The sequence below is a fragment of the Colobus angolensis genome, unplaced genomic scaffold (genome assembly GCF_000951035.1).
Source record: "Colobus angolensis palliatus isolate OR3802 unplaced genomic scaffold, Cang.pa_1.0 Scaffold10, whole genome shotgun sequence".
Classification (NCBI taxonomy): Eukaryota; Metazoa; Chordata; class Mammalia; order Primates; family Cercopithecidae; genus Colobus; species Colobus angolensis.
In genome coordinates, this window is record NW_012110919.1 from 13,355,067 (window position 1) to 13,368,828 (window position 13,762).

Here is a 13,762-nt window from a genome sequence, read left to right on the forward strand (position 1 = left end):
CTACATATTAGAGGGTGGACCTATTACAGTAAAAGGTATAGTATTTTTACTACACCTTTCCCATGTTTAGATACACAAACACCATGGTGTTACAATTGCCTATAGGATTTAGTACAGTAACATGCTGTACAGGTTTGTGGCCTAGGGGCAATAGACTATCAAAAAAAAATTTATAAAATGGTTCGGTTTTTAGAGTGGCAGTTTCTTTGCCTCCTAGGATCTTTGATGATTACTGTTCATCAGTCATCCTTAGCTCCTCAGAGCAGGGCCATTCACATTTTAATAACTGATTTCCAGGACTATTAAAAACAATCTATACCTAGAAGTCTTGGCCAACCACCAGATGACCTTTAAAGTATGTGCTCTTTCCTTCAGGCTTTCTTGCACTGGTAAAAATGAAAAGTATTGCCAGATTTCATTTACTGTAGTGAATTTTGGGGGCCAAATAGATCGTAATGAATACTGATTTCAAAGACTATGTGTGCCACCTCCATGTATTCATTTTATAAAAAACTAAGAATTTTTCAATGTCTTGAAATGTTTTCATAAGATTACCAGAAAATTGCTGTTATCACAGGCTAGTCTTGGGTGGGGAAACAATAAAAAATGGTCCCCATTTTTTTTTTTTTTTAATTTCTCCCTGCTTTGCTTCAGGATGGAACAGTTAAAGGGGCATGGTGTTGATTCAAAATAGTGAGAAAATAAAATTAAATGTTTCCCATCCTTATTCCCTCCTCAATCCCATCTCTCAGGAGTGATACCAATTATCTGTTGAGACTTGGTTAAGTGAAGGAATTCTAGCCTTGTTACTTCAATTGTGTCAAGAATTCATGTTTCCCGTTATTCCTTTTAATTGTTGTGGCTTTCTAAACTTCGTACAGAAAATTGAGTTGTAACCTTATATCCTCTAGGCAGGAGACTTGATTCCACTTTGGAAAGCTAACTCCCTCAAGAGAAGAGACCTAAAGATACTTATAGTCAGCTATTCCCCGGTGAAAGAGCAGACAATCTAAATTATCCTGCCCTCTTTGAGGGGATTGGGAAAAGGTCTCACTGTACTCATTTGTGCTTATAGGACTTTTACTTATGGAGACAACTAAGTGATGACACAGGCCAATGCTATTGAAAGAATTTAGTACTTACAGTTCCCAAGAGAGCACACCATGCCGTGGAAGGCCACAGGGGAAACACGAGTTTGGTCAGGAGAAAGAGGCAGAAGCAAGGGAACTTCTTAGGAGCAACCATTACCATTTTTATAGTTATGGTACTTTATCTTGAATTCACTGAGTGATATTTTTCCCCTTTTGGTGCAGTAGAAATTAGGTAAACCTCAGTCCTGAATGTTTGCTTAGTTTTGTACACTTTCGTTAGCACTCTATCCTCTTCATAGAATCACCATCTCCGTTTATTTTTTTTTTTTAAGCAGCAAATGATGCCACTATCAGCTGCTTCTAATTAACCTCCCCTGGCTGTGTCTGTAAATGACTCAGCACCTGGATTTCTTAAAGTGGTCAGGTTATTTTGAATCACAACCATATAAAATCACTTAAAACTACTCAGAAGTTCAACACCAACATTTCTTCCCGAAGCTTTGTTTCTAGAGTTCAAAAGGATCACATGCTAGAGCCTTTGCTATCAACTTTAAAAAAATAACTGGGCCACAAATTAAAAGTCAGTCAATCCAGAAAAATGGTTCATGGTGTTTTCCAGTATGAGAAGCCCTTTTAATAATATTCAAAACATTCTGAAGAACATTGATGATGACTGTGGTTGGACATCTAATATTCACTGAACAAACACAGACATTGTTGTGGGAAATTGAAAATAGGAATATAGGTGAGCTCTACTGGGAAATTCATCTTAAAATCCCAAATTTTCATTCAAAGATAGTATTTCTCTCCATTTCATTTTCCAGGCTAGGTTCTATTAGTTTTCCTGTAATACATCCTGCCTTAGAAAGTCTTGCCTCCTGTATATTACACAGGAAGGAATGGTTGAAGTACACTGGCTTATTTCCAAACACCAGAGCTAAATCTGAAGACATGTAGTAGATTATCAAGTTGACAGACACACCTCCACATATCTGGGAACACTTTTACCTTCTCAAGATTGCTGAGTGAGATCTACAAAAGCCACTATCTCTGAATGTGAATGGAGAGCTCCTTGGCTGGGTCATTCCTCTCCTTCCTGTTATGGTGTTTTGGGGAGGAAGTGGAAGATGGCAAGACACCTTAAGTCAAAGTCTGTTAGGAACATGTGAGCAAGTTTGATTTGGCGGCTGTCTATATTATCTCAGGACCCCAGGAGGTCATGGCTTCTAAGAAAAAAGAGAATTTTGCTAATGGTAGCATGAATATAATTTTGAGAAACCCTTGCAATAGTTCCATATTCTCCCAGGTACTTACCACCAAGGTTGGGGAGCAATGACCCAGGGTTACATGAAAATTAGGTATACATAAAAATACATCTTAATTATTGTGTTAGGTGAGTATAACCATGGGAAGAGAGAGGTCAAAAACACTGACAGAATTCCGGAATTGTTCCATTGTCTTGGGGTTTAACGTATTTGTGGGTTAAGTCTAGGATGAGGTGAGACTTCTGAAGCAGCTGTTTATATAACCACATCCTGTACTTGCTCAAAATCAAGTGCCAGGAAAATCGTATTAGACCAATCCAATATTAGAGCTCTACAGATTTTAGGTGAGGGGTACCACCACAGATGTTCTCTTGGAATAGGCAATTTGGAGAGAAATGCATTATTAGCTGTTCACAACACGGCTTGAGGTGCTAGTGTCCAAATCTCAGGAGAATCAGCCCTACAGAACATTTGGCAAAGTATTTAAAATTCCAGAAAGTCTAATACTTAATGAAATTTTTTTTTTTTTTTTGTAGGCTGGAAACCAAAATGAGCTATTACACAATTACAATAAAATATATCAAGTTATTCTATTTGTAATAAACACCTAGTTTTATTATTAGTGGAAGAAAGTACTAGGTTTAACCAAAGAAACACTAAGATGATAGAAAGAAGTTCATTAAAAAGTAACTTATATTGGTCTGATTTAAACTTAATGTCAACTAAGACTACTATGGTAAGAAGTGACTTTCTAAGTCAAAATGAACCAAAATGAACTTATTTGGTTATACAGTTTCCACCTTTCCATCTTCTTTATCACTATGGTATAATTCATCATTAGTTGCGTCTGGCTTACTTTAGAGGTCAGTTGTCTGGAACTTACTTCCTTTTATGCTGTCTCAAAAACAAAGATTTCCTAAAACAGTATTAGAAAGCTCTTACTTGAGATGGTTGCAGAGATTAGCCTTGATTTTGGACAGGGTTTAATCCTGTCTGAATTTGGCTCAATTATAGGACAACAACTGTGGTTATAAGAGCAAAGTTTTATGTTTAACCACCATTAGAAGCACAGATACTAGCAGCATTTATTGTCTTTTACTTCATAGAAACAGAAAGTCAACTCATTACAGCATTATAAATGAAGTTGGTAGAAATGAATATTTCATAAATCTTTAAGTCAAATTGTTTGTAAAGGCTGAGAAACCCGGTGGTCTCCCCATTACTTACTATTGTTCATGTGGATTTTATAAGCTTACATTGTGTTACAAGTCCCAAGGTAGAGTATCCTGTTAGAAATTAGTTTAAAAGGCAAATAGCTGTATAATAGAGACATAAGTTACACAGAAATAAGCTGATCCAAGGAAATTTTCAGACAAACAAACGTCACTTGACCCGACATAAGGACAATTTTTTTTTATTAAGGTAGTTCAAAGAACAGATGAAAATGTCAGAAAGTAGATTAAATGCTTTTGATTTTCCATGAAATCTGTGCCCAATGCATGCAAAAGGAAATGCTTATGAGTTTTGAGTAATGGATATATCATAACGTGTGTTTTTTAGCTTTTGTGAAATGAGATCTTCAAAGCTGATAATTATTTTGTTGTGTTACTGTGATTAGGTAACAAATGGTTGCTATAAATTAAAATCATGTTAATAAAAAAAGTTCTACCTACATTTTAAAGGGCATTATTTCTTTAATGTATAATTAGAAAAAAATGTTAATTGTTTTGAAATTCTTTTCAAATGCCTGTTAAATGTTTTTGAATCAGCAAGGTGTTAAAATTAAATAAAGAGTGTTCTCTCCTGTTGCTGAGCACACAGTTTGATAAAGATATATCGGAACACAATGCTGCCTCTGAGGACTTGACTAAGCTCTCATGAGGAATATGTGGAAATGGATCATAATTATCATTTTTATTTGGCAAATTTTATTTTATTACTTGTATGGTATAAAGTTGGGTTAAACTGAGTTTAACTTTTTGAGGTATAGAAAAATGTGGAAAATAGTCTAGAGTGACTACTTTTTCTCTACTAAAAACTATTAAAATCAGTCTTGGGCACAATACTGCCTCATAACTTCCCAATCAACATTTCTGGGACAATGTCAGATTTTAGACAATCACAGAAAACCAGGCACAAATGTGCAAACCAGATTTCAATTTCTTCTCCACTGACATGAGATTTAAAACAGCAACAGAAACATTTCTAGGTCAGTGTCAATATGTAGTCACAAATTACCAAAGTAAGAAACAAATTGGAGTGCATGGGTGTGTGATTTTGTGTTTTGGCATGGGAGAGATATTGAAATACTCAAAACGTAGAAGCCAAATCATAAAAATGAAATGGGACTTATGATCCCATCATTCTGAAAATGTAGGATTTAGCTCTGACATCTTGCAGATTTGTGATATCCTGACTTTTGCTTCAATAGTCCTAAATAATACAAGTTTTAGAACATAAGTACAACTTTTTTCTCTTTGATGTTTTAAGTGAAGCAATCCTGAGGAAAACCTAAATTTCAACAGAAGAAAAACCCTCTTGGACATATTTATAAACAAACATGGAAAAACTAAAACTGGGACATACAATGTGAAATATCTCATGTTATCATCAGGAATTAGAAGTGATGACCAATAACTAATTCCTCATAAATACTTCCTCGTGTCTTAGTCTAATTTAAACATATTTCAAAGAACAAAGTTTACTAAGAAAAAAAATCATTATACATTTTAAAATAATTAAACACAATAAAATTTAACACCAAAGTATAAGTTGGAACATGGTCCTATAGCCTACTATTAAGATCTAAAGAAAGAAAAAGAGGTTAGAGTTCTCAATGCTTACGGAGGATAAAGTACATTTCACTCCTGAAACTAACAGTTAAAGGTAACCCTCTCCTCTCTTGAGAATGTCTTATCTTAGTCACTATATTAGTCCACAAATGGAATCACCATTTTCTTCTCTTTGAGGATAACATTTCCTGCCTCTTTTTGGCATAACAGTATACAATCATCATGAGTTTCTTTTTCCAACACAGCTTCCCCTACTAAAAGACAGAAGTTCTATTGGGTATTTTTCTTTTGAGATGGAATCTCGCTCTGTCACCCAGGCTAGAGTGCAGTGGTGTGATCTTGGCTCACCACCACATCTGCCTCCAGGGGTCAAGCAATTCTCCTGCCTCAGCCTCCCAAGTAGCTGGGATTACAGGCATGCACCACCACGTCTGGCTAATTTTGTTTTTGTATTTTCAGTAGAGGTTTCACCATGTTGGCCAGGCCGGTTTTGAACTTTCTGACCTCAAGTGATCTGCCCGCCTCGGCCTCCTGAAGTGTTGGGATTACAGGCATGAGCCACCACGCCCAGCCCTACTGGGTAATTTTATCAGACAACTTTTATATTTTGGTTAAACCCTTATTCCAGAGAATCCATTTCTTATACACCCAAGCCCAACATAATCATCTCCCTAATTTCCATCCCTAAATAAAACCCATCCACTTCATACATCAATTTTTCTAAGTATATGACAACAATTTTTGAATACACTGGCCTTACAGGTGACTTTTTTATTTCTTGGACACATCCTGAAATGACAAATTCTTGTAAGAGTCACTATTGATAGCCCTTTGGCTATCCTGATGCTTTTAGGAATCTTGCCCCATCACAGAGTCTCTTAAAGAGAACCATGTCAAAATTCCTTGCTCTTTGCTTTTTACTTTGTTAGTTCAAAATCTTATTATGAAGGGGTAAATAAAACCATTTATATCATTTGGTTATAATATTTAACTGTATTAAAAAATTGACTAGGAAATTGCTATGAAATTTTTCATCTGTACTTTAAAGCATGTAAAAGTTGAACCCAAACATCTACATATTATAAAATTTCACTGAATTCTTTCTTTTAATTACCTGGAACATTCTCCTATCTCTTAAAAATATCATGTTCTTGATTCTATAATTATTTTAAGACACCTTACGAATAGAAAACTGCAGTAAAAAATATTTATCGGCATTAAACATAAATCTCTAAAACCTCAAAAATAAGACCTACTCATCTCTGAAATAAATAATTTCTATACATCTCTGAACCGTGTGACAGACACACACTAGGTATTTTCATTCACCTTTATTTAACCTTCACAGCAACTCCACAAAACAATGATTTCTATCGGTACTTTACAAGAGGAATTGAAGCTTCAAAGAAGGTATTAACTTGCACGAATGGGCAGCTTGTCAAAATGTATTGAATTCTGTATGTGACTGACAAGCAGAACCATAATTTTATATGCTTCTGACTGTACCATGACGTATCCCAAAAATGTGATACAGCTGTCTTAGATAATGTTGATTTTAATGATCTTTGGCAGGGTGAACACGGTTCCATTGCCAGTAGGTCCCATCTCAAAAACACTTGTTTCTTGGTAAGAACAGTGAAGATTAATAAAAAGGAGGCTGTTAAAGGTATACACTAGAATTCATTTTTATCCCATATACCAGATGTTCTAAGACTGTTAAAACACCTAGTCCAAAGGAATCTGCATATAATAAACAGGGTTAAGTAATATAATCAATTACATATTTAAGAAACTGAAAACCATATTTTACATCGAGTATACATACACACACACACACTCAACAACCACTTCCGGAGTACCCTAAGATATTTTTTTCTCCTTTGATTTGTTTTCTTTTGAGATAGTCTTGCTCTGTTGCCTAGGCTGCAGTGAAGTGGCACGATCTTGGCTCACTGTAACCTCTGCCTTCCAGGTTCTAGTGATTCTCCTGCCTCAGTCTTCCAAACCATGCTTGGCTAATTTTTTTATTTTTATTTTTTTAGTAGAGATAGGGTTTCACCATGTTGGCCAGGTTGGTCTCGAACTCCTGCCCTCAAGTGATCGACTCCCTTCGGCCTCCCAAAGAGTTGGGATTACAAGTGTGAGCCATTGCACCTGGCCTTTTTTTCTCTTTTGATAAATGTGTCCCTGAGAATTAGAAAAACAGCATACACTCAAAGTACAGAAAACAGGTACACTTTAAGTACTCCTTTTCTGATAAACTCAAAAGCATTATTTTTCCTTGGTCATCTCTTCTCTGGAGGTCAGTTGCTGAGTCAATATATGATTTTATAAGATTATTAAAAACAAAATATATATATATACACACCCACACAAAACAGAGTAGAAAAATAATTTTTCAAATCATTCACATTTTATTTAATAAAAGCAACTGAGACATTTTCTAAAGTATATGGTATATTTGATATAAAAATTCTTCAAAATATGTACTATAGAAATTCTTCAAAATATGTACTAAAAATACAAAGTTTGTGAATCTAAGGTACAGAGAAAACTTTATACTTCAGTCACCCAAAACAACAGCTTGTGGTCTCCTCCAATTACACACAGAGGAAGAGTTCGATGCCAGGACAGGCCAGATCCAACGGCTACAGAACCCATGAGGATGGGCTATAAAATATGTGAAGAATTAAAGAAGCATAGTAAGTCCCCAAAATTAATAAATAAAAATGACTTGCAAAAATACAAAATGCATTGATAATTTATCTTTGTAGCAGAAACAAAATTTAAGAATATGCTCCCTTACAGGTGAAATACACATTATTGATATGCAGCTGGAACATGGGATACAATCCATGTATGAATAACTGGTACAATCCAGACTCCATTTTTGCAGTGTACACCAACCAAACAAGCAAAATTAATGTATTTAAATAAAGAAGAAAATATAAAAGTGACAGAAGAAATAAAAAGCTTCTTACATGAATATTGGCCAAAAAAACCTGTCGTCACTGGTAATGCAAACATCAAAAAAAAAAACAAAATAAAAACAAAAAACAAAACAAAACACACACACATAAAAAACAAAAACAAATGAACCACCTTTTCTTGCAATTTAAGTAGATAACAAACATAAATGTCTTTAGTTAACAAATTACAAATTTGGGGCTATGAGTGGAAAAGTCAAAAACACAAATTAAGAAAAGCACATATGTTACAAAACATTTCCACATTACCTGAGGGTGTCCTAAATGATGAATTTGAAACTGGCTTGCCATTTTGCCAGGATAACCAGTGGTTGCAAACAGATTTTCACTAATTGTGGACCACCTATGAAACAAGGAAGCATAAAATTAAGTATCGTATCCTATAGATAACGACAAGCTTTTCCGAAGTGGGTTTTTTTCTTTTTTTTAAGAGACAGGGTCTTGCTCTGTCACCCAGGCTGGAGTGCAGAAGTGTTAACAAAACTCACTGTAGCCTCAAATTCCTGGGCTCAGGTGATCTTCCCACCTCAGCCTCCCTAGTAGTTGGGACTACAGGTGTGTACCACGATGCCCAGGTAAGTTTTAATTTTTTTTTTTGTAGCAATCGGGTCTTGCTATCTTGCCCAGGTAGATCTCAAAGTCCTGGCCTCAAGTGATCCTCCTGCCTTGGTCTCCTGAAGTGCTGGGATTATAGGTGTGAGCCATAGCACTAGCCAGAAACAGGTTTCTTTTTGTATAAAACCAGTGATTTGAATAATCCTAAATTTGTTAATATGTCTTTACAATTAGACTGGGAATTCGAGGAAAATATTCCATTAATATTTTCTCATACTTTTAGTATTTATGAAGTGCTTATTTTGTGTCATTTCATTATGTTCCAAAGTTACACAAGGTTAATACAATCCTTTTTTTCACAACCAAAGGGGTAACAGTGTGGTATAAGACACAAATAAGGCATCAAATAGGACAGCCATTCTGCCCATTTTCCATGTTAACTGAACCCCAACTTTGTTCAGGGCACAGTGTGTCCAACCCTAGGGGATTAGACATAATTAGTTTAAGGCAGTCATAGCAACCTCCCATAAAAGGAGAGGGTTCCTTCTTCTCCTCTTACTTTTTTTTTGTTTAATTGTTCGGCAAATGGAGTACATCTCTTATGCCTGGAACTCTCATAGCTATGAGAAGCTATGAAGCAACAAGTCCCAAATCGTTGCCATTGAGAATAGCAGAGGGAAAGGATGAAAAGGGTCTGAGCTCTTGATGACAGTGATGAGCTGCTAAACAAGCCCTGAGACTACCTCCTCTAGACTTATAAGTACCATAGCTCATTGATTTTAAAATTGATGTACACTTGCTCATTGGTGTATATTTGTTCACACATCTCTGAAGTTAGGATATATCTTATGATCCATGGCATTCTTACATTTAGTCGAATGTATTTTCTTCTCAATAATGGTATCTCTAAGTTCTACAACTTCATTGGGGATATTTTATATCCCCAATATATTGGAATATAGCATATAATAAAATTTCACTGGTTTTAGTCTCTCATTTGGTTTTGCTGTCCCTTAAAAAGAAGAAATAACAGCTTAATGACCACACAATACAATGGAGTATTATGAAAAAGAACAAGGTAGACATGTATGTTAATTTAAGTGAAAAGCAAAAACACGTCGCAGAGATATACTATCTGGCATGGTTTCATTTAACACACAATAATAAAGTTTATATACATGAACATGGCTCCCCTACATTTACATCCTTAACAGCACAGAACAATCAGGAAGCATAATATATTCCAAATTGTTGGGGTGGTAGTGGTGGAGTGGTTACATGTTTTTCTGTGTAAAGAAAATATTTGGAAAACAAATCAACTTGTCTAGACGAAAAGACACAATCGATGACTTAGTTGGGAAAGTAAAATAACCACTTATAAAACAATCAGGGAAAAAAAAAACTCAGTGCAAAGGAGACAACTACAAAAGTATCCCAGTGGTGGCACAGCACAACGTCAAAAGATCAAATCACAACTCTGACAAAAATGGTACATTACCTGAATAAGCAGGCTCGATCCATGTGAACAGGTCTCTTATTTTGAGGATAACTAAAAGATAATATTTTGCATTTTATGAATTATGTGTTAGACTCAAGTGGGTGAACTTAAGGTTTAAATGGTATTTTCTCTTTATAGGACAGAATGTCCAATGTGTTTAAACTATAATAAATCCTAAACAAGCAATCACTTAAAACAGATGAAATACAATAAAGACATGACTTAGAACCACTGCAGGGAACCATCATGCAACAGGGTTGGTGTTTTTCTTATTTTCCAATATAAGTAAACATTGCACAGATCCAAGATTTCCTCTTTTGCACTGTCCTTTCTGGGTTACTCCCAGAGTAAATCTGGTTAGCAACTTTATGTTATATAAAAATCCATAGCTCTGGCCTTCTATAGGAGAGACTTGTTTTCGCTTGACAGTGTAGACTCAGGTATAACAGGATGGACGAGTGGATCATTTAGCAACAGTTACTGCCTGTTTTTTTTTTTTGTAATAGACAAACATATCAAGAAAGTACCTGGACCGAGTAATATCCCAAATTAACCAATCATTTCCTGCAACGGCTCCAACTTTGAAGGTGTTTTTTAAGCACCAGTGTGCTGACATTAACGGCACTTGTTCTGATTCAAGAGATAAAATAGCCTGTTGGGCCAAAAGATCATAAAATCGGATTGTTCCATTCTTCTCTGCAACCATTAGCTGTAAGACAGTAAAATAAAAAGAAACTCAATCACTTAACTCACTAACTATACCTGAAGTGTAAGCAGAGATTCACTGTTGTACGGTAAAATGTAAACACTTGCAATATACAGGTTGAGCATTCCTCATCTGAAAATCTGCAATGCTCCAAAAACTAAAACTTTTTGAGTGCCAACATGATGCCACAAGTGAAAAATTCCACATATAAGCACTTAACACAAACTCTGTTTCATGAACAAAATTATTTTAAAATTATATAAAATTATCTTCAGGTCATGTGTATAAGGTATACATGAAACATAAGTGAATATCAAGACTTGGGTCCCATTCCCAAGATTTCTCATGTATATACAAATATTACAAAATGCAAAAACTTCCAAAATCTGAAACTCTTCTAGTTCCAAGAATGTCAGATAAGGATCCTCAACCTATATTACAGATGGCAGATCAAATATAAAGGAAGTAAGAGGCTATGTAAAAATCTCCAGAGAATATAAAAAACCTTAGAGAAAACTGGCAGGATAAATGATTCAAGATTTGGCTGGGTGTGGTGGCTCACACCTATAATCCCAGCACTTTGGGAGGCTGAGGCAGGCAGATCACTTGAGGTGAGGAGTTTGAGATCAGCCTGGCCAACATGGTGAAACCCCGCCTACACTTAAAAAAAAAAAAAAATAGCTGGGTGTGGTGGCACGAGTTTGTAATCCTAGCTACTAAGGAGGCTGAGGCAGGAGAACTGCTTGAACCCGGGAGGCAGAGGTTGCAGTGAGCCGAGATTGCGCCACAGCACTCCAGCCGGGGCAACAAGAGCGAAACTCCATCTTTTTTTTTTTTTTTTTAAAAAAAGAAGGTTCGAGATTTGGTAGAATTTTAAGTGATGATGTATGGTCACTAAGAAGAGATCAATTTAACAATTCCTTCTGGGAAAAGTTACTTTTAAGTATGTTAGTTATGTTGTTTAGAAAGAATACCTAAGTATGTATCTCTCAAGAGAGACAGACATTTATGTGTTACGCATACTTACGCAACTCAAGTTTGTTTCTAGAATGGAAGGCAGGGCAGCAGAGTTAAAGAGCACAGACAGGCCGCTTCCTTCACTTATAAGCTGAGTGACTGCCATGTGACTGGCAGCTTTCTCATTTCTAAAATGGAGATGGGAGGATAAGAATGGCTACAGGATTGTTGTGATTATTAAATAGTAATGTGTGTAAAGTACCTCAATGTAATGCTTGACAAATAGTAGCCACCCACTCAAAAAATAGTAGCTATTACTTCACTATTTCCTTTATTCTAAGACACCATTGACTTAAGATGTTTAATACATTTATAAGTTTTATGTGTGAAATACTTTATCAAATGCACAAATTAATTATAATGTGAATTCCAATTTTACAAAACAATAAAATGTGAAAAAATTTTTCTTAATCTCAAGGAAGCATGGCATTGGTATACCCATTTGTGGGAGATAAGGTATGAGATTGCTGTAAGTATCTAAGTGCATGAGTAGTTGATGCCTGAATAAAATGCTTTTCCACTCTCTACATCTCTGTCAAGTTCTTATTTTTAAACAGCGTTCTTTTAATTCTGGTTCTATTAAGTTGAAAAATCCCTGAGGGTGTAAAGTAGTAGTGGTAGATTGGTAAGAATGTGGGATTTGGCATCAAAAATCCTGAGCTGTACCATTTAATCTGTTGAGTAACTTGGAGTTAGCTTTCCTATCTGTAAAATGGAGGATAATTATATCAGAGTCAAAAAGTTACTGTATGGCTAAAATGTGATTGTTCTTTAAGAATGTACTTTTGTACTTTCCTAAACACATAAAACATCATTTATTCTACTATTCATCTAACAGGCTTTTACTGAGCATCTATTTTATACACACATATGGATAGTCAATTATTCGGGGTAGTTTGTTGTTATAAAATTGCTGCAAACACTCAATTAGTGAATACTGAACCATTAGGGAAATACACAGTTAGGTTCCCTGCCAGCCTGTGGTCACAACCTTTTTGATGACTGATCAATATGTAGCTTTTAAAAACTGTGTTTCTTTTTAAAGATATCTTAATATATACTGATTCATTAATATAGACCTCACCATGAACAGCGCTATAACTCATGCCTAAACAAACCTTACCTAACACATTTATTTTCTTCATAAGGCACATCACAGCCTTCTTGCACTTAGAACACTAGACAGCACTACATTTACATTACTATGCTTGGGGATGATTTTACACAGCAAAATTTTACACAGTAAAATTACCCACAAAAAGTACAAAAATATTAAAAATGTGGCACTAAACTGATGAGGAAAAGACACCTATTTACAGTATGAAAGCTAAAATAAGAAGCCAGAGTTCACCTTGTTCAACCTAAGCTGAGCAAGTGCACATAAGCTGACTCAAACTTTTTGTTGTTCTGTGCTCCCTGCGTATGTCTGTGACTAAGGAAGTGCTATCAGTATTGATTTTGGGGTTACAAATAAAGTTTAGTGAGGAAGGAAATTCAAAAATGCAAAATCTGTGAATAATGAAGATATACTATATACAAACATACACAAAACACTATATTAATTCCAACAGAAGTCAAAGATAAAGGACATAATCCTTGATCTCAAGAAACTTTCTATCTAGAAAAGAGAATTATGAAAAAATTGGATAATAATTTAAGGCAAAATGTTCTAGAGTACAAAAAGGAATTATTCCAGAATATAGACAAGGTTTGGAATTACAGTAGTCTCAGAACAAGTGGAATTTGAAATTATTCTTATTAGCCAGGCGAGGTGGCAAGTGCTTGTAGTCCCAGACACTCAGGAGGCTGAGGCAGGAGGATCACTTGGGCCTGGGAAATAGAAACTGCAGT

At 35.4% G+C, this 13,762-nt stretch overlaps 1 protein-coding gene across 1 annotated transcript in view; it reads right to left on the minus strand.

Moving 5' to 3' along the window:
• Positions 1-7,539: 7,539 nt before the first annotated feature.
• The window catches only part of NUP37 (nucleoporin 37kDa), a 45,785-nt gene continuing 39,562 nt past the window's right edge, over positions 7,540-13,762 (minus strand). Inside the window, exons 7-10 of the mRNA XM_011935015.1 lie at positions 10,716-10,897; positions 10,189-10,239; positions 8,385-8,478; positions 7,540-7,818 (exon numbers count right to left, since the gene is read on the minus strand). Of these exons, the coding sequence (XP_011790405.1) occupies positions 7,705-7,818; positions 8,385-8,478; positions 10,189-10,239; positions 10,716-10,897 (441 nt within the window). The 3' untranslated portion in view covers positions 7,540-7,704. The remainder of the gene's footprint in view (positions 7,819-8,384; positions 8,479-10,188; positions 10,240-10,715; positions 10,898-13,762) is intronic.